Here is a 26,920-nt window from a genome sequence, read left to right on the forward strand (position 1 = left end):
TGGGCTGATTTACAGCTCAGAAACGCAGTAAAGCGTAAAATATCATTTGCACCTTTGCTTGTTTGCCAAGACCAAGATTCTGTGTCTACTTTCCTCTGAATGACGTTCCAGCTACCTAACGTAGCTCTGGTTAGGCTTCTGTATATGTTCTGTCTAAGCACAGGCAAGATCTTGATTTGAAACAGTTGGGATTTTTTTGCCTAATCTCTGCAGTTCTTCATTAATCTACATCTCTGGAGATATCCAGAGTTCTGACAATACGGTCAGTGCTCAAGGAACAATCAGATTGTTCTCAAATTAAATTAGACTGGTTTGGGGGGTGGTTAAATCCTTTTCAACTTTGGAAATGCTCCTCTTTTCAACTAATTTTGCCTGGCAGCATGAAAAGTGTCAGTCATCCAAGAAGTAAGAGTAGGGTCAGGGAGGTGAAAAGGAGAAAGCCAGAGGAGCGCATACAAGCCTTGAAAATATATTTTCATTACCAAGTGTCAGCACGGGAACTATAAATAGAATGGTGATGTTAACATTCTGGAGCATGGAAAAATAGCTGCCAGAAATTAACCTACTGTAACAAACAAGACAAAGGTAAGAAAAAAACAGCTGAGGAGATGGATGCAAAGGACTCCAGTCAGGACACAGATGCTGTCTTTGAGAGATCTGTCGACATGGCTCTCCTTGACAGGGTCTGATCCCGCAAGCCTCCCCCTACTCCCCCAACACCAATGGAAATCATATGTTGAGGGACGAGGATTAGGTGCTTCTCTTGTCCCACTTGGAAAGGAAATAGCTGACATGCTGATGTGTTGGGGGCAGGACAGCACCTATGTTTTGTGCAAAGTAGGACAGGCAGGACACCATCCAGCCTCATCCTACCTGTGACTGGACGCCTAACCTCCATACACCAACAATATTCCACCAGTTGCCAAGCAATGGCAAAAGCTGATCCGATGCAGAGTGCAGTGAGTAAAGTATAGGGGGAAGAGCTGGTCTCCAGCACAATGTGTCAGGCCCAAGTGCAGATGGATGAGAAGAAGCTGAGACGGGAACAGAGGCCTAAGAGTGCTGGGAGAGCACATGGTCAGTGAATCTGGTCTGAGATGCCGAGCTCTGTTAGCCCTAATGCTGCCCCCACTAAAGTCAATGGGGAAACTCACACTGGCAGCAGGATCAGACTTATTGACTTCAGTGGGGGTGGTAGCATTCAGAGCCTCCCAGGATGTGCTTGGCACCTCGCAAGGGTGCATCTCAACAAGCAGTACCTTTACCAGAACCATTAATTGTCTGGCAGCAGGAAGAAGGGCCCCTGGATGTGCAGTGAGCTTGGGCCTAAAGTCCACCCCTGTGGTGGGCGTAGAAATCAGGCATCATAAGAGCTTGTGGTGTTCTGTATAAGGAATCTTTGTTGTTGACAAGTTTCAGAGTAACAGCCGTGTTAGTCTGTATCCGCAAAAAGAAGAACAGGAGTACTTGTGTGTATATATATCTCCTCATTATATGTTCCATTCTATATGCATCCGAAGAAGTGGGCTGTAGTCCACGAAAGCTTATGCTCTAATAAATTTGTTAGTCTCTAAGGTGCCACAAGTACTCCTGTTCTTCTTTTTGTTGTTGACGTTTTAGAGTTCTGTTTGTCAATACGGTATTAATGGAAAAATAAAATCCATATCTGACTGAATGGAAATTTGATTACTATGCAAATAAAAAGGCCTTTTAAAAAATCTTATTTTGGTTCCATGAAATTGGATTAGCTCTGCTAATGTGCATTAGTGTTTTCCATCCACTACTGACGTGGTACAATAATTTATTTTTGTTTTGTTTTAAACACAGAGCTGTGGGATGATTTTTACCTGCTGTCTACACAGAAGAATTAAAATGGACTCTTACTGAAGACTAAAAGTCTCCGCTCTCTTTGCCTTAATGCACAATCTAGAGAAGCAACATTTCAACGTGTATCAGTATTACCTGTGCATGCTTAATGGGCATATTTATAGCCTCCTTCTCTGTTCATGTTGATATGCCTTAAATCGAGATGAATTTTAGCAAGTTCACTGCCTGGAACACTTTCCAATCCACCTTGAAATAATTCTTAACTGAGAAGAGAAAAAAATATTTTCTATTGTTTTTTGGTACAAGATTTTTTTTTTTAAAAAAAGCGTTACTACTCTTATGCAGTATGATTTGTAAGGACATTCTTTTGTAGCTCCACAATCTGTATTGTTCAGTGACAGTGCATCCGCTGCATATTCATCCCAGATTTTCTTAGTTTAACAGAAATATCTTCATGACTATAGGATATTTTAACTTGAGCAACTAGCTTTATTTTTTTAAACGAAGGGATTTTTTATATTTCAGAACTATGTCAACTTTTTGCTGTTTAGTATTTTTTTTCAATCTGTGTCTGTCTCCCTCTCCCTCCAGGTCCAATTGAGGCTGCACTGCAGTCACAGCACCTTTTGTGTCAGACAGAGAGTAACAGACTGGCCCTCCTGCCAGAGCTGCACCAGGAATAGCCCAGCAGAGGGTACTAGATGAGTAGACTGGATGCATTTCAACTAGATTTGATTTAGAACAGCAGTTCTCAAACTGTGGGTCAGGACCTCGTTTTAATGGGGTCGCCAGGCCTGGCTTAGACTTTCTGGGGCTTGGGGCCGAAGCCTGAGATGGGGCCGAAGCCTGGGTGGTGGGGCTCAGGTTACAGGCCCCCTGCCTGGGGCTGAAGCCCTTGGGATTTGTCTCTGGCCCTCCCGCCTGAGGTGGTGGGGCTTGGGCTCAGGCTTCGGCCCCACCACCTGGGGTCATGTAGTAATTTTTATCATCAGAAGGGGGTCGTGGTGCAATGAAGTTTGAAAACCCCTGATTTAGAAGTATGTTCAATTATAATTTAGGGCCTCTGGGAAGATTGTGAGTAGGAGGCAACAGTGGGAGAGTATCCGCTTTTGCATTGCTCTTGTTGCTGTTCCATATTTGTCTGAAGTGCCTCCGTTAGGACTTTTAGCTTTACTGCTTTATTGCAGACTACCAGCACAAACCTAACTGATAAAAGAGGAGATTTTGTGCCCAGCTTAGGGATCCTGATTCAGAGGAGAAAAATCTCTTTTTAAAAAGGATTTTAAAATGCTACACTACATCATTCAACTGTTTTCTGTCATCAGAATAAGATGCATTATATCAACTCCACTTAGGTATAAGGGTTATTTTGCTAATAAGCCCTACAGTTACTAAGAACAAATAAAAAGAAATAGCATTAAAAACAAATCTGAATTGCTGTCACTTTGCTGTGATTGCCAAATTGCTCAGAAACCACTTTGACGAGCACAGGATGGATAAATGATTAGATAGGTGGAATGGGTGCCTAGATGGAACAGATGGCTAGACAGAATAGACAGATGGATGGCGAGATAGAATGGATGGCTAGAGGTGTAATAAATTTTCTTTCCGATTCTCTCTTTCAGGACAGTGAAATTCTTTCAGTAACAAATGATTCTGCTGCCACATAGTTAGTTCTTGATTACGCAGTTGCAAAATAGAAGGAAACCCCCACTTCTTTATATGAATGTAAATGATGTAGTGTAGGCATAGCCCAAGTTACATTTGGTGTCTTTTAAATCATAGGCTGTCTCTGTAACTCAGCTTGTCAGGTTTTTACCAGCAATTGTTTGCTAGTTACCACCTCCTTGTTTTACAGTTTAACACCAGTAAGTTTCTGTTTGAGGCTAGGACTGCCAAACAGCACAGGTGAGGGAAAGGCAGGAGGCAATGCATGCATTTGAGGTAAAGGGTCGTTTGTGACTTGGTGAGCCTGTGTGTGCACCTCCATCCACAACGAGCTGAATAGTCCTTATTACTTTTATTTTTAACCTGCTTGAGATAAAACTCTATTGATACAACCCATTACTTTACCTGAACTTACTATTTTTGTATTATTTGTATTACCATAGGGCCTAAGCATTCTAGTCATGGACCAGAACCCCATTATGCTAGGTACAATACAAATGCAGAACAAAAAAAAATCCTATCCCTGTCCAAAGAGCTTACAATGTAAGTATTAGACAAGAGATAACAGGTAGAGACAGACTAATGGGGGAGTACAAGGACACAATGCTGGTCAGCATGATAGGAAGTGATCGCAGCATACCTGCAGCCTAAACTGTTGTGAAGTTTCTTACAGTCATCTCAGCAAAGGAGAGATTTAAGGAGGGTTTTGAAGGAGGGGGAGGAGGTAGCTCAGTGGATGTTTATGGGGAGCGCCTCCAAAGCATGAGAGACAGCATGGGAGAAAGCACAAAGGTGCTTGTTCAAAAATTTAACAAGTGGGCGATTGAGGCTGGTATTCTGGGCTGAATGGCGGTGGGAGTCAACATCTTGATACTGACTGAGAAATGATAGGAAGGGCTAGGCTGGGAAGGCGTATGTTTGTTGCAATGGTAAGTAGAACCTGTTAGTTTTCTTTTATAGCAGTGCAAACAGATACTCAAGCAGCCTTCCTCTATGTCGTAGGCTACTGTCCATGTTATCCATGCTAAATAATGTGACAGCTGCAAAGGAAGGGCTAACGAAAGGAGACATAATAGGGTGACAGATTCCAGGGCTTTTCTGCTGCATTATCTTGATTCAGATACTTGGAGCCTACATATATCTGTCAAGGTGTTTTAACTGAGTCACTCTCTCCATTCAAGAAATATAAGATGGGTTGGAGCCTCTCCCTGAGATAGAAGAAACTAGTGGATGGGACAAAGGAGATCTGCAGGGCAAACCCCAAGAACAGCCAGTTTGGGGATGAAAGCAGCATAGACTGAAGTGTTTTCACTGATATTTGTTACCCATAAAGTTACATTCCAGGAAGGAGGTAAGACTCAGATCTGGGAACTGACATCATGTGGGCAGACTGTTAATTGTAGGATTGAGGCCTAAATTTGGATTTTATAAAATGTTAGTATACTCTGTCCAGGCCAAATTGTGAACATCACCTGCTTACAGACAGCAACAAGCTTTTCTGTTGATAAAGTAACTTTTGTGTAAAGGTGTCTTAGAATTCATCAGGATATTAACTGACTGCTTTAAAAAAAATTCAAAGTGAAAAATGTAACTTTGCACAGTGGCTTTCATTTTGTGTTAGATAAAGTCTCGCTAGCTCTCAAAAAGGTACTGCACAATCGAAAGTACAGCTGGAGAGGATATTAAACAATATAAAGGACTAAGCCTCAAACGTGTATACAGTCTAAAGCAGTGGACACAAATATGCCCTCCAGTCAGACATAAAATGTAGTGGAGGAAAAGCACTTTTGCCCTATTGTACTTTTATAATATACACATTATCAACTTGTTTGGAATTGTAACGTAAACAGTCAATCAGTTAGAATAATGTAAAAATGCTGCATTAAGTTAATAGCAGAGTCCAGAACTCCAGTATAACAGCTGTTACGCCAACTTTTGCCTTGTCAAACAACCCCAATGTATCTCACAGTGCCTATTTCTTGCCATATTTGACTGATTGTTATGCTCTTCTATGTGGTACTATAATCTTTCAGTGAATAAAGGCATAGAATGTAAGTCAGGACTAAGTCCCATGAGCACATTTTATTTCATTTCAGTGAAATAGAAAATTGTTTTTTTTAGTCCCTGGATGGTAAAAATTTCCCTTCTCAAAAAGCCTACGGAATTTTATCTAATAGAAATTATATCCCTGCTATAGTATGGCTCTTCACTCTATTAAAATCAGTAGGTTAGTACAGCAATTTCTAAAGAATTCTAATGGTTTCATCTCTGTTAAATGCTAAAGGACTTCAAGGGTTGAGAGCATGGTCTGGTGGATTGGGCATTGGACTGGCAGATGGGAAAATCTCAGGTTTGCCACCAATTCACTATGCAGCGTTGAGCATGTCACGTCTCTATGGGAAATGGGGATAGTGCTAATTACTCACCAGAGTACAGTATTTTGAAAACTATCAATTAAAAAGTAGCTAACTATTATTAACGAATAGATTTTTTTCTGTGCTGATTGTACTGTAAGTAAAGCAAGGGTGTGCGCCTATACTAGTTGCAGGCAGGGTGTCTGATGTTGTAACATATGCTATTCCTCATTTCTCTGCCTAAGCACTTTCTCATTTTGTGGGGACACTACCAGCCCTAAGTAGATTTATGGCACATCTGTTCCAGTGCAGTCTCATTTTGTTTCCTTGACTAGAAACAATCTGCTATTTGACATGGTGATGGAGATGCTAAGACAGGTCCATGGAGACATATCACTTTGAAAGATGTGTGGGCAAAAGAAATCACTACACACTTTGATTTTTGTGGTGCTGCTATTGCTTCTTAGTTAGTTTGTGTTTTTAATATATAGTTTTGCATTTCCATTCTTTCATTCAAAACATATAGGTCAAAATATTCAAGTGTAGGTTCCTAAAGTTAGACTCGTAAATATATTTTTAGCTATCTATTAAAAGTGACTTGATTTCCAGATGTGCCAAAAACCTTTTAAAAAAAAAAGACTTCTTATTTAGGTGACACTGTATATGGAATTTAGGTTTGTGATTCGGGGCATCTCAATTTGAAAAATGTTGGTCATGGTACATGGGGACAATTGTTTGGGCTTAACGAACCAATTCTAGTCCTGCCTGTTCCCTTCCCTGAGGGATATCCTTCAAGTCCCCTTTTCTTTAGTGCTGCACCTTTCATTTATTCGTCTGGGATGCACAGCTCTTCCGTGTGAGACACTAGCAATGCGGAGACCTACTAGAATAAAATCAGCTAGGGTCCCTTTGCACTGACTTTGAGTTCAAGGCAGGAATAGTCTCCCAGTGTGCGGAAGGCAAAGCTGTCTCATCAACCAGAATTTAAGCTCTCCCTCATTGGGTTCAGTGACCAGATTTTCCCCAGATAATCTGTGTCATATCAAAGTGGCCTACATTGTGTTTCATAGTGATCTTTCAAGAAAGTTCCAATCCTAACGGACTGCAGCTTAAGAGCCTTACCACCAAAACTTTTGTCGTTTCATCTTTTTGGTGCTACTGCTGCAAATCATTTCTCTCAACACCCCAATTTTCTGCCCAGTTAAGTCCATACTATTTTTACCAGCAGCATCTATTTAAAAAGCAAGGCTTATCCAAAATACACTGGGTAATTTGTCAAGACAGCGGTGATGGCTTTGTGATGAGGAAATATTAGTGACTGCATGGTGACTAGCAGCTCAGTGTGTTATCAGGAGTGGAAACTGCCTCCTCCAGCAATAAAAGAAGAATAAAGGAGATAAATGGGGTTTAGCTGTGAAGTGAAACAAAAAAATTCATGAGAGACAGGAAAGTGAGCATCAGCTTATGATTGTGATTGAAGCAGCTTGTTACCATTAGAGACCACAGACTAGCTGATGGCCATGGTCTGGCCAATTGTTCACGGCAAAGAACCAGTTGCCATGATGCCCAGGACCATGGTGACATTCTCAGCCACGGATAATTTATGGGTTCTGCTGGCTCCTGGTCTCCAGGTTGTCTTTGAGCCCACCACAGAGGGTTTGGATGCCATCCTAGTGGAGCCTGTGCTTCTATGCCTGTCCTCCAGCTTGGTGAGCCCCAGGAAACACAACCATAACTGCTGTGCACTGGTAGAAGGTGAAGAGCATGCGCCTCTCTCACAGCTGCCTCAGGGATGTAGAACTCCCCAATCTCCCTTCGTCCCTAACCCAACCTGCCTTCCTGTGGCCAGCTAGTCTCCTGCTTCCTTCCTCCATCCAAACCCTGCCTGTGTCCCTTCTCTATCTCCCCAACCCACTGGGAGCCTGACACACATTGCCTATCATTAAGCTTCCCCTTCCCCCATCCATCCTGTCCTATCTCTCGCAGGGTGACTGGAGGTCTTCCTGTCCCAGCTGCTACCTCTTTTGTTCCTGTGCTGAATGCTGGGTTCACCTCCAATTGTGCCTTATGCATTAGGCATCTCCCGATCATGCTAAAATCCAGGGTGCCTCGGTCTAGCCAAGCGCTGTTCTCCCCCACCCGTCCATACTGAAAGTCCCACTTTGCCCCTTGGACCCACCCACAATGCTCAGAATTTGGGTGCAGCTAATGCTGGTTCCATAGAGATCCTGCATATGTTTATCACACCATTCCCACATTTGAAAGTCACTTATGCACCTACCTTCCCCGTAGGCACTAGAGCAGGTGCACATAAAGTTCTTTAAGTGCCTGTTGGACTGGAGTCTCACACTTACACCAGTTTTACACCCACGCAACTTTTTGACATATGGGACCTGGGTCTCTTCTCACTTACCCTGCTATAATTTAATGGTAGCACCACTGTAGTCAGTGAACTTGCTCTTGATTTACATGGGTGTGAGGGGACAATTAGCCTCAAACTGTTTTTTTTACTAGATATGGTTAAAATAAATAGGGACATTTTTGAGCACATGTTCATAAAACATGTATCCCTCACCCCCCAAATATTTGAAATTCATGAGTTTTCAGTTCACTACTTCTCTGATTCTAATTTTCAGAGGTGCTCAACATTGTCTGCTCTGACCAATAGTTGGAATTGTTTGTGCTATGCAACTTTAAAAAATCAGGCTCTTGGGATGAAATCCTGACACCACCTAAACAAAACTCCTATTGACTTCAGTAGGGCCAGGATTCAGCCTCGGTGTCTGAAGTTGGACACCCAGAACTGGAGGCACCCAGGGTTAGAAGACTGGGCCTTAACTTGTCTGCGCCTCAGTTTTTCCATCTATAAAATGGGGCTAATGATAGTTACCCACCTTTACATAATGCTTTGAAATCTAGGGATGAGAAGTGCTATGTAGCAGCTAAGCATTGCTGCGCAGCTTCAGTATTCACTGGGTATCATTTTTGCTCAAATACCTCCTGCCATCTCCCAGGCAACTCATAATGCTATTATATGCAACAAAATGCTCCTCATCAGGCCAGAACTTGTGCTTCTAGTATTACCCACTAAGGTTCCAAGAAAAGCACATTGTGAATGCCTTCCTTACACACCAGTGTGTAGGCTGTGCCGGGGGCACTAGAGTCTATTTACATCTTTCACAGTAATCACTGGTTTCTATGATGTCAAGAAAAGGTCAATTTTTAAAAAAATGTTTCCCTTCCTTACCTCAGTTGTGCTCAATGTATTTCTGCTCCAGGACAGTCTGGTTCCCATCGAAACTACAGTCAGTTCAAAAAGTTTCTAGATGCTATTACACATTTCTGGTGTGGAGTACAGTGTATGTCCATCAACTGTACTTTTATTTGCATGGCTGGCATTTGCTTAAAGGCACTAAGCCAGTCTTAAGTACAAAAATTATCCATGCATTCCTAAGTGTATGAGTTTTCTTGGAGTAAACGTGCACTCCAGTTGTCATATTACATGCAGTCTTATCCCTTTGGCCATGGAAACTTTCATAGTTTATGGGGAGGGGTGAAAGTGCTAAAACTTTGCCTGAGCACCTGGAGGCATTTATAATCTTCAGCCATTTAAGGACTATCAGAGCCTTTTCACAGAGAAATTGATTTTCTCCAGTATCCTATCTTCTTTACAGTTAACACACCAGTTTAAATTCTTTTTGGAATGGGTGGTAGAGGCAGCAAGTGACAATCAGAGTAACAGGCTCTGATGATACCACAGAGCACTGCTCTGCCCCTTTGCAGAACAAACATGCTGCTGGATGGTCTTCATGTGACCAGCAGGGGAATCTGGCTCCTGAGCTCTAAAGGCCTGGATGGAATAATCCCCCAGGACGGGTGGGCAGAGGAACTACGTGTGTGATAGAGAGCTCAGAGGGTCGGGTGGCCTGTGGTTAGAGCACCCAACTTCTGGCCCAAGGCCTCTCTGTCAAGGTGATAGAAGTAACTGTTCCTGACCTTAAACTGGGGATCTTCAGCTTTCCACCCACCTCTGGATCTAGTCCAGAGGTGGGCAAACTATTGGCCTGCAGGACCCTCCTGCCTGGCCCCTGAGCTCCTGGCCCGGGAGGCTGGCTCCTGGACCCTCCCCGGCTGTTCCTCCTCCCCTTCAGCCTCAGCTCGCCCCGGCCGACGTAATGATCTGGGCAGCAGGGCTCTTGCAGAGCCGCGGCCTGTCCTGGTGCTCTGGGCGGTGCGGCTGTAGTGCCGCCAGCCACCGGTGCTCCAAGCAGTGCGGTAAGGGGGCAGGGAGCAGGGGGGGTTGGCTAGAGAGCAGGGGAGTTCAGGGTAGTGGTCAGGGGGCGGGGGTGTGGATAGGGGTCAGGGCGGTCAGAGGGTGAGGAACAGGGGTTGAATGGGGGCAGGGATCCCCGGGGGAGCAGTCAGGAAAGGGGGGAGGTTAGATGGGGCAGCGGGGGGCAGTCAGGGGCAGGGGTTCTGGGGGCAGTCAGGGGACAGAGAGGGGTGGATGGGGCCAGGGCCGCCCAGAGGATTCAGGGGGCCTGGGGCAAAGCAATTTTGGGGGTCCCTTCCATACAAAAAAGTTGCAATACTATAGAATACTATATTCTGATGGGGGCCCCTGTGGGGCCAGGGGCCTGGGGCAAATTACTCCACTTGGCCCCCCCTCTGGGCGGCCCTGGATGGGGCAGGGGTCCCCAGGGGGCCATCAGGGAATGGGGGCTTGGATGGGGCAGGAGTCCCAGAGGGGTCATCAGGGCACAAGAAGCAGGGGGGCGTCGGATAGGGGGTGGAGGCCGGGCCATGCCTGGCTGTTTGGGGAGGCACAGCCTCCCCTAACTGGCCCTCCATACAATTTCAGAAACCCGATGTGGCCCTCAGGTCAAAAAGTTTCCCTGCCCCTGATCTAGGCCTTTCAGGCGGTGTGATAGGGGGACCCAGAGCCACTCACTCCACCAAGTCGCAGTCCAGGGCCCTGTGGGCATCACCAGCAGGGTCTGTCCTGTAAGTCTAAGTTGCTTCCCTGGGTTACTTCCTACCTATAGATCCCTTCACTTCAGGATGTATCCCCTATAGTCCAAACAGTCAACCACCCTTACACCAAATGAGTCCAAAGGATCAGGACTCTGAAGGACCTGCTGGTTCTCAAAGGGGGTGGTGGTAGGAGAAGGCTCTGCCTGTGGATCTTACGTGCTCTGTGGTCCCCTTGCAGGCTCAACCTTTCATCTGGCTTCCTCTCTTCTGCAACCTGTCTACCACCCTTTGCCTGGCTTCTAAGCTCCTTTTGACCCACTCCTCCAGCAGGAGCATTCTTGGCAAGCCTGGAGGAGACAGGGCTACCCAGGCCCGGTATTGCCTTTTAACCCTTTAGGCCCAACGTGAGATTTGAATAACCCATCACAGCATGGTTCACCTACAAACCATCCTCTCCATGGAAAGGTGTTTGGATCACTGTGGCCTCTCAGCCCTAAAGTTATTGTTGAGTGCAGAGACCGGAGCCACCAGCATGCCCGTCCCTCTGTCTAGTAAAACGATCCCCCTCCTCCTCCTTCCTAGGGGTCAGTGGTACCCTGCTCTAGCACTTTCCACCCACCCCCAAAACAGCACTGAGTCAGGAACCTCCAGCAGCAGGACATTCACAGTGTCCCCAGGAGAGGGACCATGCTGTGGAGGAGTCTCTTCACCCATTTCCTGCAGGCAAGGGGAGATTCAGCTTCAGAGAGCTGGTGGGGACAATACACCTGACCGTTCATGTGGCCAGGTGTGAGCCTCCCAGTAGAGAGGTAGGGTATCCACACTGTCATAAATACAATTGGGGTGCAGGTAAAAGTGGCGGGTGCAATCAAACCATCTGCATTTTAATGTGGCCAAATGTAAAGTCATCCACCTAGGAACAACACAATGGGAAATCAATCCTGGGAAGCAGTGACTCTGAAAAAGACTTGGGGGACGGGTCATGGTGGATAACTGATATTGTGGCCAAAAGAGCAAATATGATCTTGGATGTATAAACAAGGAAATATCAAGTAGGAGTAGGGAGGTTATATTACCCCTGTAACCACTGCTGGAATGCTGTGTCTAGTTCTGGTGTCCATAATTCAAGAAAAATGTTGATAAATTGAAGAGGGTTCCGAGAAGATCCACAAGAACGATTAAAGAATGGGAAAACATGCCTTATAGTGATAGACTCAAGGAGCGCGACCTATTTAGCTTATCAAAGAGGTTAAAGGAGTGATTTGAACACAGTTTATAAGTATTTACCTACAGAACAAAAATTTGATAATGGGCTCTTCAATCTAGCAGACAAAAGTATAACAAGATCCAGTGGCTGGAAGTTGAAATTAGACCAATTCAGATTAGAAATATGGTGTACATTTTTAACCATTGGAACAATTTACCAAGGGCTGCAGTGGATTACTGGCAGTTTTATATCAAATTGGATGTGTTTCTAAAAGACATGCTCTAGTTCAAACAGGAATTAATTCAGGGAACAACTATGGCCCGGGTTGCGAAGGTCAGACTAGATGATCACAGTGGTACCTTCTGGCTTTATAATCTATGGATAGATGAGTTCAAAGTATGGGAAAGATGTGGATCAATATTGTAAAAGGTTTCCCCTTCTTCACGGGATACCTTTGAAGTTACAATATTAAGGAAGGATGCAGTTGTGGAAAGCAAAGAGAGCTAAGTAAAGTAACAGGAGACCAGGTATGCAGCATGTGAATGGATACTAATGGACTTTACTGACAGACATGTTGAAACATGATTTAGCACAATCAAACCAAAGGGACAGACTGTGGTAATTAATGACTGTCCTCTGTAGTGCCTACCAGAGCCACCTGCTGTTGTGGTGTGAGAGCTGTGTCACCCCTCCCAAAGATATAGTGCACACTTCTATCAATGATGGGTCAGATCTGCTTCTGGGAGCTACTGCACCAAAGTGGCTCCATCCCAGACATGCCCCACAATCAAGGACAGCTTCAGAAAATCTATCGGTTTAAGGGCATCCTCTCCCAGGGCTGAACACTGTGTGGTTTGGGGTGGAACAGCATATCTGGCCCAGCTGCCCGCTCTTAGATAGCTGAGACAGCTTCGTGTGCCCCTTTAAGGGCATCACCTCAACTCTGCCAGGCAGCAGCAGCGGTGCACTCCAGAGCATCTAGTGCTAGCCTTGGCTATTACATAAACTCTGCCTCAGAGTCACCCGACTGCGAATGCAGGGCTAGCAGTGAGAGACGCCTTGCTAGCTTAATGAGCTGGGAGCACTGCATGTTTGCTCGCATATGCTGAAGGATTATTGGCATTCTCTTGGTAATGGCACCAACCGCATTAACATAACAGACCATTTACATTCTCAAGAAGCATGCTTTTTTTTTTTTTGCATTAATGAATCTTCTACCACCTCAAGCTAAAGCCACAGTAAATGTCATCAGATGCATTGAAACACTGCTTCTTATTATGGTCAAAACTCTTCTTCCAATATATGAGCTAATACCTGGACTGTAAGGCTTATGATGTACTGTACAACAGCTCTGTAACTTATTCATGTTTTAATGTTACGGACTTCTTCGAGTATATGTCCCTATGGGTGCTCCACTGTAGGATTTGCGCGCATCCCTGGGCTCTAGACTGGAGATTTGAATCAGCAGCATCTGTGGTCCATGCCTGTGCACTACACAACCTCGTGCTCCAGAACCAGGGAATGTAAAGGAGCGAACCCGCCATTCCAATTCCATCTCAACCACCTGCACCTTGAAACAGAGCAACTGCGTGTCTGCTGCCTCTTAGAAGCTTTTTTCATGTTGTTTTATTTACTGTATTCTCCTTCAGTATTTCGTCTTCTTCTAATTTTGCACAAGTTTCTGCTCAAGGGGGGTTTCTCACTCTTATCTTCCCTGTTTTCCAGGACTGATTCCTTGGCAGACCTGCAGTAGATTTTTCCCCTGGAGTGACAGGCATTCGACTGTCTCAGGTGGCTTGGACACTCTCAAATCCTGTCCAAGTGCACTGGGTTTAAAAGCAGGTCTCTCAAAGAAAGGACCGTAAGATTGAAACTCCTCCGAGGCTCCAACAGACGTTGGGACCAAGGCATCAGTACTTCCTAAGCAGACATCTCAAGATCAACCTGCCAACAAACAGTGCTCAGAGGCACCATCCAGGCATCAAGACTTATCTGAATCTAAAGACTCAAGAAAGTCTAAGACAGTGGTACAGACACCCTCTCAGAATAACATAGAATCCTTTCAAGCCTCTGCTCTCTCTGGTACCATCATCCTTGGTTTGCATGCGCTTGGAGCACAGAGATACCATTTCTGCTGCCACTTCAGCAGCGTTGTCAACTCCAACTTGCTTCTCATCCCCAGCTAAAGCTCCAGTACCACCCCTGGTCCCAGTTGTCTATTACTTTAGTCCTCTGGCACCCTCCAGGTTCTTCTTGCAGGAGGATCTGCTCATCTGAGAGGAATTGGAGTCTCCCCTCTAAAGGGGCACCTAGAGAAGCTCCCCGTTGGTACTGTTATGTCCCACACTTACCACCTCCTTCCATCTGACAGCAGGAGCTGGACTCCCAGTATTGACCCATCCTCTGCTTCCTCTAGCACCTTCTTGGCCCCCCAGAACTGACCCTGGCACCAATACCTAGAGCCCTGACTTTGGACTCTGGAGATGACACCTCGGACTCTGAGATTTCAGTGCAAGGTCCTTCCCTATACCATTCTACACCCCTTGTGGTGTACCCAGAAGATGCCCCAGACTCTATGAACACAAATACTCCAACCCCTCTCCCTCTTCAGGGACCCCTTTCATGAGGATTTTTTAAAGCAAGAGGTTCGGTCCCTCCTGCATCTGGAGGCAATAGAACTGGTTTCCCCTAGAAATTTTGGGAAGAGAGTTTTATTTCAAATATTTCCTGTTTCCCAAAAGAAATGGAGGTTGGAATTCAATTTTAAACCTCAGGAATCTGAACACCTACATTCTTTCACAGCAGAGTCCTCAGACAACAGTAAGGACCTGCCTCCAGCTCCTCACATGTTGGCCTTGACATTTGTTACACCACATGCGAGATTACATCTCTGATGTCTTCAAGTCTGTCTCAAAACCATGTACATGCCGAACAGACATAGCTTTGTCAAATGAGTTTCCATGCTCCCATGGGTACTAGACTCCCTCAGCTGGTGGAGAGACCCCCTGATGGTCTGTGTGGGAGCCCCTTTCTCACACCCACCACCATCACGCATCATCACAACAGATTCCTCTCCTCTAAGCTGGGGACTCACCTACAAAGTCCAACTGCACAGTGCAAGTGGTCCCAACAGGAAACATTCCTTCAAATCAACATCTCAGAACTAAGAGCAGTTCGTTACGGGTGCCAGCACTTTCTCCATGACATTCAGGACCATCATGTCAGAGTAACGATAGGCCACAGGGCAGTGATGTGCTGTATAAATCGAAAAGGGAGAGCGAGATCCTAGTCTTTATGCGCAGAGTCCCTAAAACGATAGAAACTGGTACATTGCCCACCACACAGAGATCTCCATGGTTTACTTGCCAGGCCTCCAGAACACAGTGGCAGAAACTTCTATGAGGACCACAACTGGGAGCTCAACAACCTGATCTTTCACGGCGTCTGCAAAGCATGGAGCCTCACCGTAGTAAATCTGTTTGCAACCCCGAACAATACAAAATGCCAAATCTTCTGTTCCCAGGGGGGATGAGGCTGCAGTTCTTTAGGAGACACCCTCCCAAGTTCCCTGCCCCCGTGCTCGCCTTTGTGCCTGTCTTCCAACAGTGCTCATCTTCAAAACATTACTCAAACTGAGCAGGAACAGTTTCATCTTAATAGCACCTTCTTGGCCCAAACAAATCTGGTACTCAGATCTTCTTCACCTTTCTGTAATATTGCCTTGATGCCTCCTACTTAGCTTGGACCTTCTGACACAAAACTCAGGCACTATGAACCTCCCCAGCCTCATATCTCTGAACCTCAAGGTCTGGCTCCTCGATGGTTCTTGAATTTATAATTGGACTGCTTGGCTGAGGTTCAGTTTGTACTTCTGAATAGTAGGAAGCCTACCATATGTAACACTTACTTGCAAAAGTGAAAACACTGCCTTTCCTGGTGTTCCTGTCACTCTGTGTACGCTTCTGGAGCTCTTCTCTTGAGAATCCTCGGTTACCTGTTGGAATTGAAAACATAGGGACTATCAATGAGCTCTGTTAAAGTACACCTGGCAGCCATTACAACCTTCCATTTGTCTATTGAGGGCCTTTTAGTCTTCGCCCATCATACCACAGCCAGATTCCATAAGGGTTTATCTAATTCGTTTCCTCATATCCAAAACCCCACACCTCCTTGGGACCTCAGTTTGGTCCTGCACACCTTAAGGAACCCCCTGTTCAAGCTTAGGATCACCTGTTCGTTCCTTTATCTCTCCCTTAAGATTTCATTCCCGGTAGCCAGCACCTCAGCTAGAAGGGTGGGAGACCTTGGGGTGCCCATGGCTTACCCGCCATATAGTACCTTCTACCATGAAAAAATCACGCTGCACCCCCATCCTCAGTTTCTATCAAAGGTGTCATTAGATTTTCATATCAATCGAGATATCCATTTTCCAGTGTTTTTTCCCAAACCTCACTCCTCGAGAGAAGCAGCCAGCCTCCACACCTTAGTTGTTCTGAGGGTGTTTGCCTTCTATCTGGACAAGACAAGACAAAACCTTTAGGATTTACCCCAGGCGGTGTGTCTCCTCTGAAAGAATGAATGGAAAGTGGATTTCCACACAGAGACTATTGAAATGGGTTTCATGTTGCATTATAGCCTGCTACGAGGCAGCTGGAGTGCTGCCCCCATCCCCAGGGTGACAGCCAACTCCACTGTGGCTACGTCCATTTTTATAGCCCTTCGGAAGACATTCTCATTGTGGAAATGTGCAGGGCTGCAACCTGGTCCTCAGTTCAGACATTTTCCAAGCATTATGCTATCCTACCTGCATCTAAGATAGACGTGATCTTTGGCAATGCCGTCCTCCAAACTTTCATGGATCTCCCGCCACAGCACCCACCTCCACATTGAGTTATTGCTTGACAGGCTTCTGTAGTGGAGCACCCACAGGGACATATATTCAAAGAAGGAGGAGAGGTTACTTACCTTTCAGTAACTTGAGGTTTTCGAGGTGTTTTGTGCCTATAGGTGCTCCACTTCCTACCCTTCTTCCCCTCTGCTGTGGAGTCTTTTGGCTCTGTATTTGAGAAGAAACTGGAGTGGCTGGGTCCGCTTCTCCCAATATACCCTCACTCTGGAACATGAGGTTGCTGATTCAAATCTCTCATCAAGATCACATAGGCACGTGCATATCCTACGATGGAGCACCTATCAGGACACAACATCTCAAAGAACTCAAGTTATGGAAAGGTAAGTAAACCTCTCAAGTCCCATGCTTTTATCATGATTCTCATAGGAACATAAGAATGGCCAAACTGGGTCAGACCAATGATCCATCTAGCCCGGTATCTGTTGTTCCACCAGTGGCTGGTGCCAGATGCTTCAGAGGGAATGAACAGAACAGGGCAAATATCAAGTGATTCATCCCTTGTCATCCAGTCCCAGCTTCTGGCAGTCAGCAGCTTAGGGACACCCAGAGCGTGGGGTTGCACCCTGGATCATCGTGACTAATAGCCATGATATTTAGGGGGTTTTATAAAAGCCCAGACTGCTGGAATGAGATTTCATGAGAATCTCAGCTTTATTTATTCTCAGCACTCCGGGTTGCAGAGAAAAGCTTGGAAATATGCAATAAGTACACCCGAAAGGCTCAGAAACCAGAAGGAAAAGGAAAACAACCCAACCTTTATTTAAAAAACAAATAATCATGATTTTAAGCCAATGTCATGATTTGGGGGCCTGACGCATGATTTCGGAAAGCTTGTGCTTGGTGACCCTGCAGTCTCTAAGAGCTATGCTGTTGCTGGCAACCATTTTTTGTTCAGTTCTGGTCAGACTGCTAAGGATCTGAGAGACACAACTCATTGTGGCTGCTCTGTCTCTCTCAAGGGGACTTTAATCTAAATGAAAGTTATTCAGATTCATGGTATCTGTTGCTCTTGTGTACAGAGAAATATAACAGGAGCCACCAGAGATTTCTCTAGCATTCTCATTCTGGTTTGCAATACAGGCAGATTGCAACTGTGCGCTGGAGAACTCCTTTGAAATGTATTAAAAGAGGATGAGTGGCTTTCAAAAATTGAAATGACTTTTTTTTTTTTTTGGGCCAGAAGGGCTCTACAATTGTTTCTTTCAACAGTTATCAGACAAATCAACAGCTTCTTCCGATGCGTGCGGCTCTAGCTGGGAAATGCATTGTATTGGTTTACTACCCTGTCAACACAATCTTGCAAACGTAACCACCAGAGCGTTGGCCTCTTCAAATGCTTTGAATTGAGAAAGTCATATCCTCTTACAGCTATTTCAAAATGGTGGTGAAAATCGCTGCATAACTTCTCAACAATTTATGGTCAAGCCACATATACATCAGCAGCATAGGTGCTAGAACTGATGGCGGGGGGGTGCTGACCCACCCCGAAGTGGTTTCCATTGTATACAGGGTACACAGTTTAGTTAAGTGGCTTTCAGCTCCCCCACTATAAAAATTGTTCCAGCTCCCTGATCAGCAGCACATAATGGTGCAATGCAGCCTAGGCAATGAATGTTGAACAAGGTTTTGTTGCTCTCCTTTAAATCTTGGAATTTCTGATGCCAGCTGTTGCAGTGGTTCTATTTGTTCCTAGCCCCAGCATGACACAATAGTCCATGAGTCCTCAGCAAAACATTTTGTAGACATAGCGAATCCCCATTTTTCCTTTCCTATCTTCTAAATGATCTAAATGGTAACATCTGTTTTGTGTCTTTTCGCTATCAAAAACAAGGCCATTTTCTAAGCAGTGCCATGTGTGGAGTCATCTGCTGGTCAAGAGAAATTTGCAGCCTGTAATTTCCCACAGTTTCTGCTGGGATGCAAGATTGATCGTGGGCAGTATCATGCTATTGACTTTTAAAACAAGCACTCTATTGAAATCAATAGGGTGTTCTACTTAAGAATTGATGGCATGATATAGCTTTGCATTCTTTAAGATCATGGCAGCCTTAATTTTCATACATGTTGCTTTCAGGGTGTTTAAATCTAGGAATCAGTTACTGTCATCACCCTTTAAATTATCCACTGGCAAGTTCTTACAAATTAGAAATCATGTTAAGCTCAGTTTCTTTCATGCACTCCATTTCTAAGGCTGCAATTGTAGTGTCTAAGCACTGTTACCTCCTGTTTTACATAACTCTCTGTTACCTCCCTTCGGAGGACAGTTATCGATTGTCTCTAGTTCTCTCGTTTTCTGTCAAATAGGAAGAGATTTCTTTTCTCTATGTGGATTCGCTAGCCAGATGTTAGCTGCTGTCAACAGACCATGCCCCAAAGAGCTAATAATCTAATTGTAAGACAAGAGATAAATAGGTGACTACAGATCAGACTACAGATAAATAGGTGACTACAATCAAGGAGTAAAAGGAAACAATGAGACAAGATTGGTCACCATGACAGGCAGTGGTCTTTGCTCACTAGCAACCTCAACGGATGTTAGGTTTGTTGGTAGGTATCACAGCAAAGGAAAGGTTTACGGTGGGACTGAGACAAAGATGGTTGGTACTGGCTTTCCCTACCACACACGTTGTTCAAGTGACAGAGACCAGGTTTACAGCCGCAGAATGTTGTTTAGCTTTGACATTTTAAACCCATCAGAATTAGAAAGAAGGGGAGAAAAAAAAATCTCTGACTCGGCATTTTCAACATCATCTCTTAATATTAAAAAAAATCAGTCTTCCCTAGAGTTGGTTAAAAAATTGTAAGTATGATTCTCAAAAAAATTGTAATGATGTGGGTTCTCAAAAATGTGCACGAAAAATTTCAAACTTTTCCAATTTTTTGACAAAAAAATTGAAAACTGAACAGTTTTTGGTTTTTGAAACTGAAAACAAAAATTTTCTGGGTTTTTTTTAGGGTTTTTTTTGGGGGGGGGGGTCTTTTTCCTTTTTTTTCTCTCCTCCCCCTGCTTTTCTCCCTTCCCAGTGGCAAAAGGTAAAAGATCTATCCATCCTATCAGCCTTAGGGTTGTTTATACCTGCTCCCCTCATGGTTATACACAGTGGTGGATTATACAATGGGCCCATAGGGCCTGTGCCCGGGGGTCCCAGCCAACTCGGAGGCCTCAGAAAAATGGGTGCCCCAGCAGAAATACATCATGGGGCAGCAGAAGCCCAGAGCGCCGCGGGAAGCCCCAGCACCCAGACTCCAGTTGCAGGCCTGGGACTGGAGATGCTCTCGCTTCCTGTTGCAGCCTCAGGGTTGGAGGAGCTCTTGCTCCCTGCTGCGGCCCCTGGACCATGGGGGGGCGGGAAGGACAGAGTCTTGGGGCCGCGGGGGGGCGGGGCGGCAGAAAGGAGTGAACGGATTGTGGTGCCGCAGTTGGGGGGGGGAGCAGAGAGGAGCAAACGGATTGTGGGGCTGCAGTGGGGGAGCAGAATGGGCGGAACTGTGGGTGAAACAGGGGCAGAATGGGGGCGGGACCACAGGCGGAAGGGGTGGGGTAGGCCCTCCCTCCCACTTGCTCTGGCCCAGCACCCCAGGAGACCTTAATCCTACACACCCATATTTCAGAGTGAGAAATTATTCCAACTAGGACTGTGAGAAACCTACAGCACAGAAGATGCACATTACCTGTTGTTTGTGGGAAAATAACAGCTCCAAAAGTGTCTACTTTCCAAGCCTCTTGTCCCAACTTCTGACCACTGTGGTCTGGTAGCTTTCCTATGTGCCTGATTTCATTTCCATAATCAGCTTTTCAGGGCAAGGACCATATGTTTTTTTTATTTCCCAAACAACCACATGCACATCTATGGCACTATATAAATAATTAGCAAATATAGTCTGACATCCCTGAGGCCGCAGTGCAGAAATTTTGAGTCACTGTGATAACATGTTGGATGGTATTTCGCCTGTGACTTTCAGTAAGGTCACCTCAGCAGATAGTTGAGCAGTGGGTTATTTTTTTTAAATGAGGTTTTTTTTTTCCAGGTTTCAATTTTAAGTTATGAAATCACAGAGCCTCCAAGGCAGCCAAACCAAACAATTAACGGTGGCTGGAAAAGGGGAGCAAAGTGAGTCACTAACTCCTCCATCCCCAGAGACAAAAACACAACCTTGATTTATACTGACAAAAACATTTTGGCTTGCTCGCTCTCCCTTTTGAAACTTACCTTGTGCTGAGGTGCATCGGCAGGGGCAGTCAGACAAACACATGACCTGCTGCTGGGGTTGATCTGTAACCAGGTGTAAAAATTCATTTATTTCTTTAAAAAGTAACACGGGATAATTACTATTTTGTCAAATAGCACAGCACCAGCAGCACTCATCATTACCCACCAGCAGAGCTGTTGTTATTTTGAGGGGATAAAGTGTTAGCCAGCAAATAGGAACACCTACCATCCAGCATGCTGGTCATGTGATGACCTCTCTCTTGGACAAAACCAAGGATTGAGACGAGGCCCTCGACAACTAAAAGTGTAAGTGTCTATAGCATGCATTCAAGAGCCAGGCTCGCCAGGCAGAGCTGTAACAGTCACATCCCCGGTGGATCAGGCACAGATGGGAACACAGAACAGCTTGATCTGTGTGTTACCCCCCATTGGGGGGGGGGTGTCACTGGCACTGTGGGGGTACAGGCAGTCTGTCTCCACAGTGCAGCTGGCAGTGTTGGGGCTTCATATATACCAAACTGCCTTTGCAGCATAGACCCCATTGTATGGTTATAGTAACAGGCCATACAGTTATCAGCGGCAGCATGGTGATGGGGTATGCAGGCAATGGAAGATATAATGGCAGAACCCCTGGTATGGACACCCGCCTACAATTGTAGTGTAACAGGTGATAGCACTTGTAGAGCATCTTTCAGGGGAAAGATAGAGGCTTAATAATAAATGTTAGACTTCATAGTCTTTTACATAGAATGACCCTACCAGCCCAGCCCAGCCGTTGATCTAGTGCAGTATCCTGTCTCAGACAATGCTCAGATGCTTCAGAGCAATGGCCAGGCGTAATCCCACTGTGATGCTTTGGGGTTCAACTCAGGCCATTAAGGGGTTGTGTCACTGTGTTGCCCTGCAACTCTGTGTGCCTTAAATGCTATGCCACCGTGGCTCACAGCTGTGGCACCAGCAGCCAGCATACTCACATGCAGGTCGCACCCTGGCTTCCACCACCCTGTTCCTTTCTCAGAATGACCCCCAACACCCTCCCAGTCCCAGATTGCCTCCCAAACCATCTGCCCTGTAGTGTCCAGCCCTCTCAATGAACAGTTATTAAGTTTGCTGTGCCCGTGAAGAGACATCACCGAGCAGCTTTCGCAGCCCTGGGTGAGTCGCCAGCAGTGAGGAGTGAACTTTGGACCTGAAAGCAGTCGCCTCTGGTGCCTAAGCGAAAATATCCTTCTCTGTTAGCCTAGCCTATAGCAGCCTCATCGACTCTTTGTGTCTCACTCACCACTAGAGGGCACCACAGTGAGTGGGTGAAATCTCAGAGTGGCCAATCATGATAACCCTGCCCATAGGGAAGTTTCTGCCGAACTCCCTGTGGTTGGGATGATACAATCATGATAGGGGCACTGCCAACCATGAGCCAGCTCCTCAGCTGGTGTAAATCAGCATAGCTCATCTGAAGTCAATGGAGCTTCTCTGGTTTACACCAGTCAAGGATCTGGCCTATGCTGTAAACAAACATCTCGTTTCTTGTATTACTAATAGCACCTAAGCTCCCTTCTGGCCTTAGCATCTGTGAATCCCCTGGTTCATCCACTTCTTTCATGGGCCACGGGGAGAACAGTCTGCCTGCATTGCCCTCAGCATGCTCAGAACACTTTCACCTCTGCATTGAGACAGTGATGACTATTATCAAATCTCATGCTTCATGCCTTCAGCAAGTCACCTAGAGGGGATAGGAAAATATGTTTATCCCTAATGCACAGTTGGTGATAAGATGTATTCTGGGTTGTCCACAGCTGGAGTCAGGACATCAGACGGGCTGGACCAGTGCTCTGAGGTGGTACCGAGATATTTCTGAGTGCACACATCATAACACCATAGAGACTAACCCAATCCTCATGGGCACTGTTATGTGAGTCTTGCAGTTCAAGTAGCCACAATATCCGTATTCATGTGTTGCCCCATTTCTTAGCTGGCGCCTCTGAAGTTACATTTCATTTACCAGCACATGACCATGAATAGCAAAAGATGGGGAGAAAGGTTCCCAAGTGTTAACCCAAATACTATAGGATATTTTGCTATCCTGTTAGTAGGGTGTCAGGGTAAACTGATGTTAGCAAAGCCTTTTCTTCCCCTTAGGCACAAGTGGCCCAGATGATGGACTAATTGGTTGTGTGAGACTGCTTACTGGTAGGGGGAGAGCCTTAACCAGATTCATTTTGACCATCCCAGTAGCAGCCCTTAAAATATTACTGACTGCTCCAACCCCTATGAACACCTGGCATTGTACTTTTCAGAGTCCGCTATAAGCATACCCCAACAAACTGTTGATTGGTGGATGCCGAATGCTTCTCAACTCTTGATGTCTTGCAGCCTTCCTGATGTTTCTCCTTGGACTCTCCTTGGTTTGCCCGCTGAGGAGCTGTGCTGAGGATGTCCACTTGGCTAATGAGCACATATTACTGCTGACAAACACAGCCACACAGGAGTTCTGTTGGATTTCTGTTGGAAATATTGTTTTATCTTTCAAATCTCTTCAAGAACAAATTTGAGCCACAGCAAACAGCCCAAGGATTATAAGGGAAGTTTTACAATGTTTATAGAAATCCCAGCCAACACACTGTGGAAGTAACAGTTTCAATTTTTTATGACAATTTGAGATGGTGTCTCATTGGAAATACAAATTTGTTAATTTTATCAACATATGATGAGAGATTACAGTATGTTAACTTAACTCCATATAGGTAATGAAGGACTATCCCTCAATGCACCTGTGGCCAAAGGAAATGATCTCTTTTTAAATATGTGTGCTACATATCCAGGGACAACACAGATTATATTAAGTGTTATGTTTTGTCACAATAAATTATCATCACAATTATTATATTTATATTATTATATACACCTGTGCAGGAAAAATGGCAATATTTTCTATTCTTTTAACAGAGAAAGAGTATGTGACCCATAAGGAGAGTATCAAAACATGTACGCACAAATCAAATTAAAATTGTATATGAAACTTTAGCAGCTGAATTTCCTAGATTTAGAGCCCTTAACACTGCATTCCGGTAGATTTTGTATGTAATATTAATGTTACATCATGCTAGCACCCATTGTATCATACATTTTTAATCATACAGCTATCGCCAGATGATTTTTATTAGCAAAAACTATTAAGTATATTCTAAACTACACAGTACTGTACAGGGTTGTCGGTTTTATAACATAGCTATTGCTTTTAGGGAACACTTAAATGCATTTTTAATTGATTTCATACAAAGCACCTAGCATGTGTCATTATCTACTCCTGTTCAGTGAATGGAATATTGTATATGGTGTTTGGTATTGGAGTAGATGACAGGTGGAATTTAAACAAAAATTCCTGATTGTTTTTGCTGCATTATGAAAATGTGGTCCATTTGACAGTCCAAGAAGGAGCCTTCTCTTGGAGAGGTACAGTTAAGATGCAAGTGCGGTGATGAGGGGGGAATAGATAGCTAGGTAGAACCATTTTTATGTTTACCTGTGTCTTCTATCTTCCTGGACCTGGAACTGCAGGAGCTGGTGGACATAACAATGGGACACAGAGAGGATCTCCATGATAGTTGCCAATTTTGAGATGCATTATGAGCAAGCTACTTTTTCCTTCAATGATGCTCCAAATCAGCATTATGCAAGATTTTCACTGCAACCATGTTCATCTGTGTTACATTCGTTTGGGGGGATATTGTATGGACATTCAGTAAATAACACACAGAATGTCAATTTTTGTGACTGACAACTTGAGGAGTAAAACACCTAGGTTGAGCTCTTCTACCTTGCTTCAGACCCTTTACGCTGAGGAAAAGGAATGGAGCAGCATGAAGGGGCCCTAAAACCCCCAGCTGCAGCTGGGGAAGGATTCCCTGGGCACAGACACTGCCTTACGGTCTGCCTTCCAAAGACCACCTCACAATCCTTGGCATAGGGAGCATGCTGAAGATGGGGAGGGACATGCCAGAGGTAGGGACACAACACACAGTGCTGTGGTGATTCTGAGCAGTACTGCAGCCCATAACCCAGGAAGGCTGTTGACTAAGTTACACTGGGGGACACTCCAACCCCTGGAGCAGCCCAAGATCAAGAGCATGGAGAGCTGGCTTAAAGCCACATGAGCACCACGCACACCTTGGCTGCGAATTCTGTGCGGCACCTCTAGAGGCACAGCCTAGAATCTCACCTCTTGTTCCAAGGACACATGCTTAAAGTATGATTCTTCTAGGAAACGGGGTATGTAAAAATGGCGCCTTCTTACACACCATCTCCTAGGCAGCAGCCTTCCAGTACTGACAGTTCTGTTTGCTTCCCGACTGAACACAACTACTTTATAAGAGCTGCAGAGCCATGAGATCATTACCAGAACCTGTTCCAGCTCACACATCATCAACAGAATTATTAACTAAGTTCCCAATGCAGACACCGTAGTGCATGTGGTGTGTGCCCAACTTGAGTCTCAGATTCCTGTTTGAATGTTGCAGGGCTGGCAGCTAGATAAACATCTTTTTTTTTTCTTGTAAACTGTGCACAAATACATAGTGACAAACCAGTGACATCTTTACAGAGTCACTTTTCAGAGTAAAACCCACTATTGAGTCCCATAGCCTGGAGTAATTATATTATGGGCTGAACACATCAATTAGGTTCCAAAAATGTTAACAGTGGCTAATTTGGAAGCCCATCACACAGTGAGGTCAATGTTACAGAAAACAGTATGAGGGGGAAGTGTCAATGATTTCCCTTGTGTTCCTCACACATGAATGTAGCAGTGAGATATAGGCCTGAATGCCAGGGTGGAAAAGAAGGAAAAAATACTATAGTTTTGTTTTGATTTTTTTAAAGGCGGCAACTGGTTAACTGAAACATGGTGTGTTGTAAGGCACAGAGTAAAGCATATTTGTTTACAAAGCCCTTTAGTTAACCATCAAAATCAGATGTTTCTGGAACAATGAAAAAACCCACCAAAGTCGAACAAACAAAACAATCGTCTTGAAATCATGCTACTAACCTGATTGAACCAAATATGATTATAAATGTCCATAATATTAAAACCAGAGAATATAGCTCTAGGACAAGCATACGAAACCATCCTCTTGCTCAGTAGGCCCCAAAGTGCAGTCAATCGGCCAAGTCCAGAGACATACTCTTGCAGACAAGAAGCAAGTTGACCCACAGTAGGGTTTAACTACAAGTGGAAAAAAAAAAGTAGCTTCTTTTCATCCACCAAAGAGAAGTCACAGCCTCAAGATCCTGGCAAGTTGCCGACATGCCCTTCCATCTCTTATTGTTTGGCCACTCTCAGAACACTGAGTATTTTGTCAGATTTGTTGACATCACTAACATGCTTTATAAATTGAGCAACAGACCCACATTTGTCTACCCTTTGGATGTTCATCTTGCCTTTTAAGATAATGTCATGGAAAGGGGCTGTAGATGTTTGTGAGTGGTATTTTTTTAATTATTATTATTAGAGAGACAAGGCGGGTGGTGAGAGAGACAAGCTTTCACAGAGCTCTTCTTCAGGTCTGGGAATGTTACTCTGCGTGTCACAGCTAAATACAAGGTGGAATAGATTGTTTAGAATAAGTAGTTAACACATATTCTTTCTAAGAGCCCATTCAAGGTGAAGTGGCCGGTTATACCTCTGCAGTCCTAGGACAAAAAAAGAGGGGGATAGTAGGTTACAGATTGTTGTAATAAGCCATAAATCCAGTGTCTCTACCCAGTCCATGAT

General features: G+C 44.8%; 1 protein-coding gene across 11 annotated transcripts in view; it reads left to right on the forward strand.

Annotated features, from left to right (window-relative positions):
• TSPAN11 (tetraspanin 11) overlaps nt 1–24,031 on the forward strand; it is a 189,896-nt gene extending 165,865 nt beyond the window's left edge. For 4 of the 11 annotated variants that reach the window (XM_065584227.1, XM_005307829.5, XM_065584234.1 and 1 more), the window contains one exon: nt 1,828–5,557. In XM_065584227.1, coding sequence (XP_065440299.1) covers nt 1,828–1,887 — 60 coding nt within the window. In that variant the 3' untranslated portion in view covers nt 1,888–5,557. Of the gene's footprint in view, nt 1–1,827; nt 5,558–22,946; nt 23,063–23,523 lie in introns of those variants that run through there. The other 7 variants (XM_042843028.2, XM_065584206.1, XM_042842789.2 and 4 more) reach the window with 7 other exon arrangements.
• The last annotated feature ends 2,889 nt before the right edge of the window (nt 24,032–26,920 follow it).

The sequence above is a fragment of the Chrysemys picta genome, chromosome 1, assembly GCF_011386835.1.
Source record: "Chrysemys picta bellii isolate R12L10 chromosome 1, ASM1138683v2, whole genome shotgun sequence".
NCBI lineage: Eukaryota > Metazoa > Chordata > Testudines > Emydidae > Chrysemys > Chrysemys picta.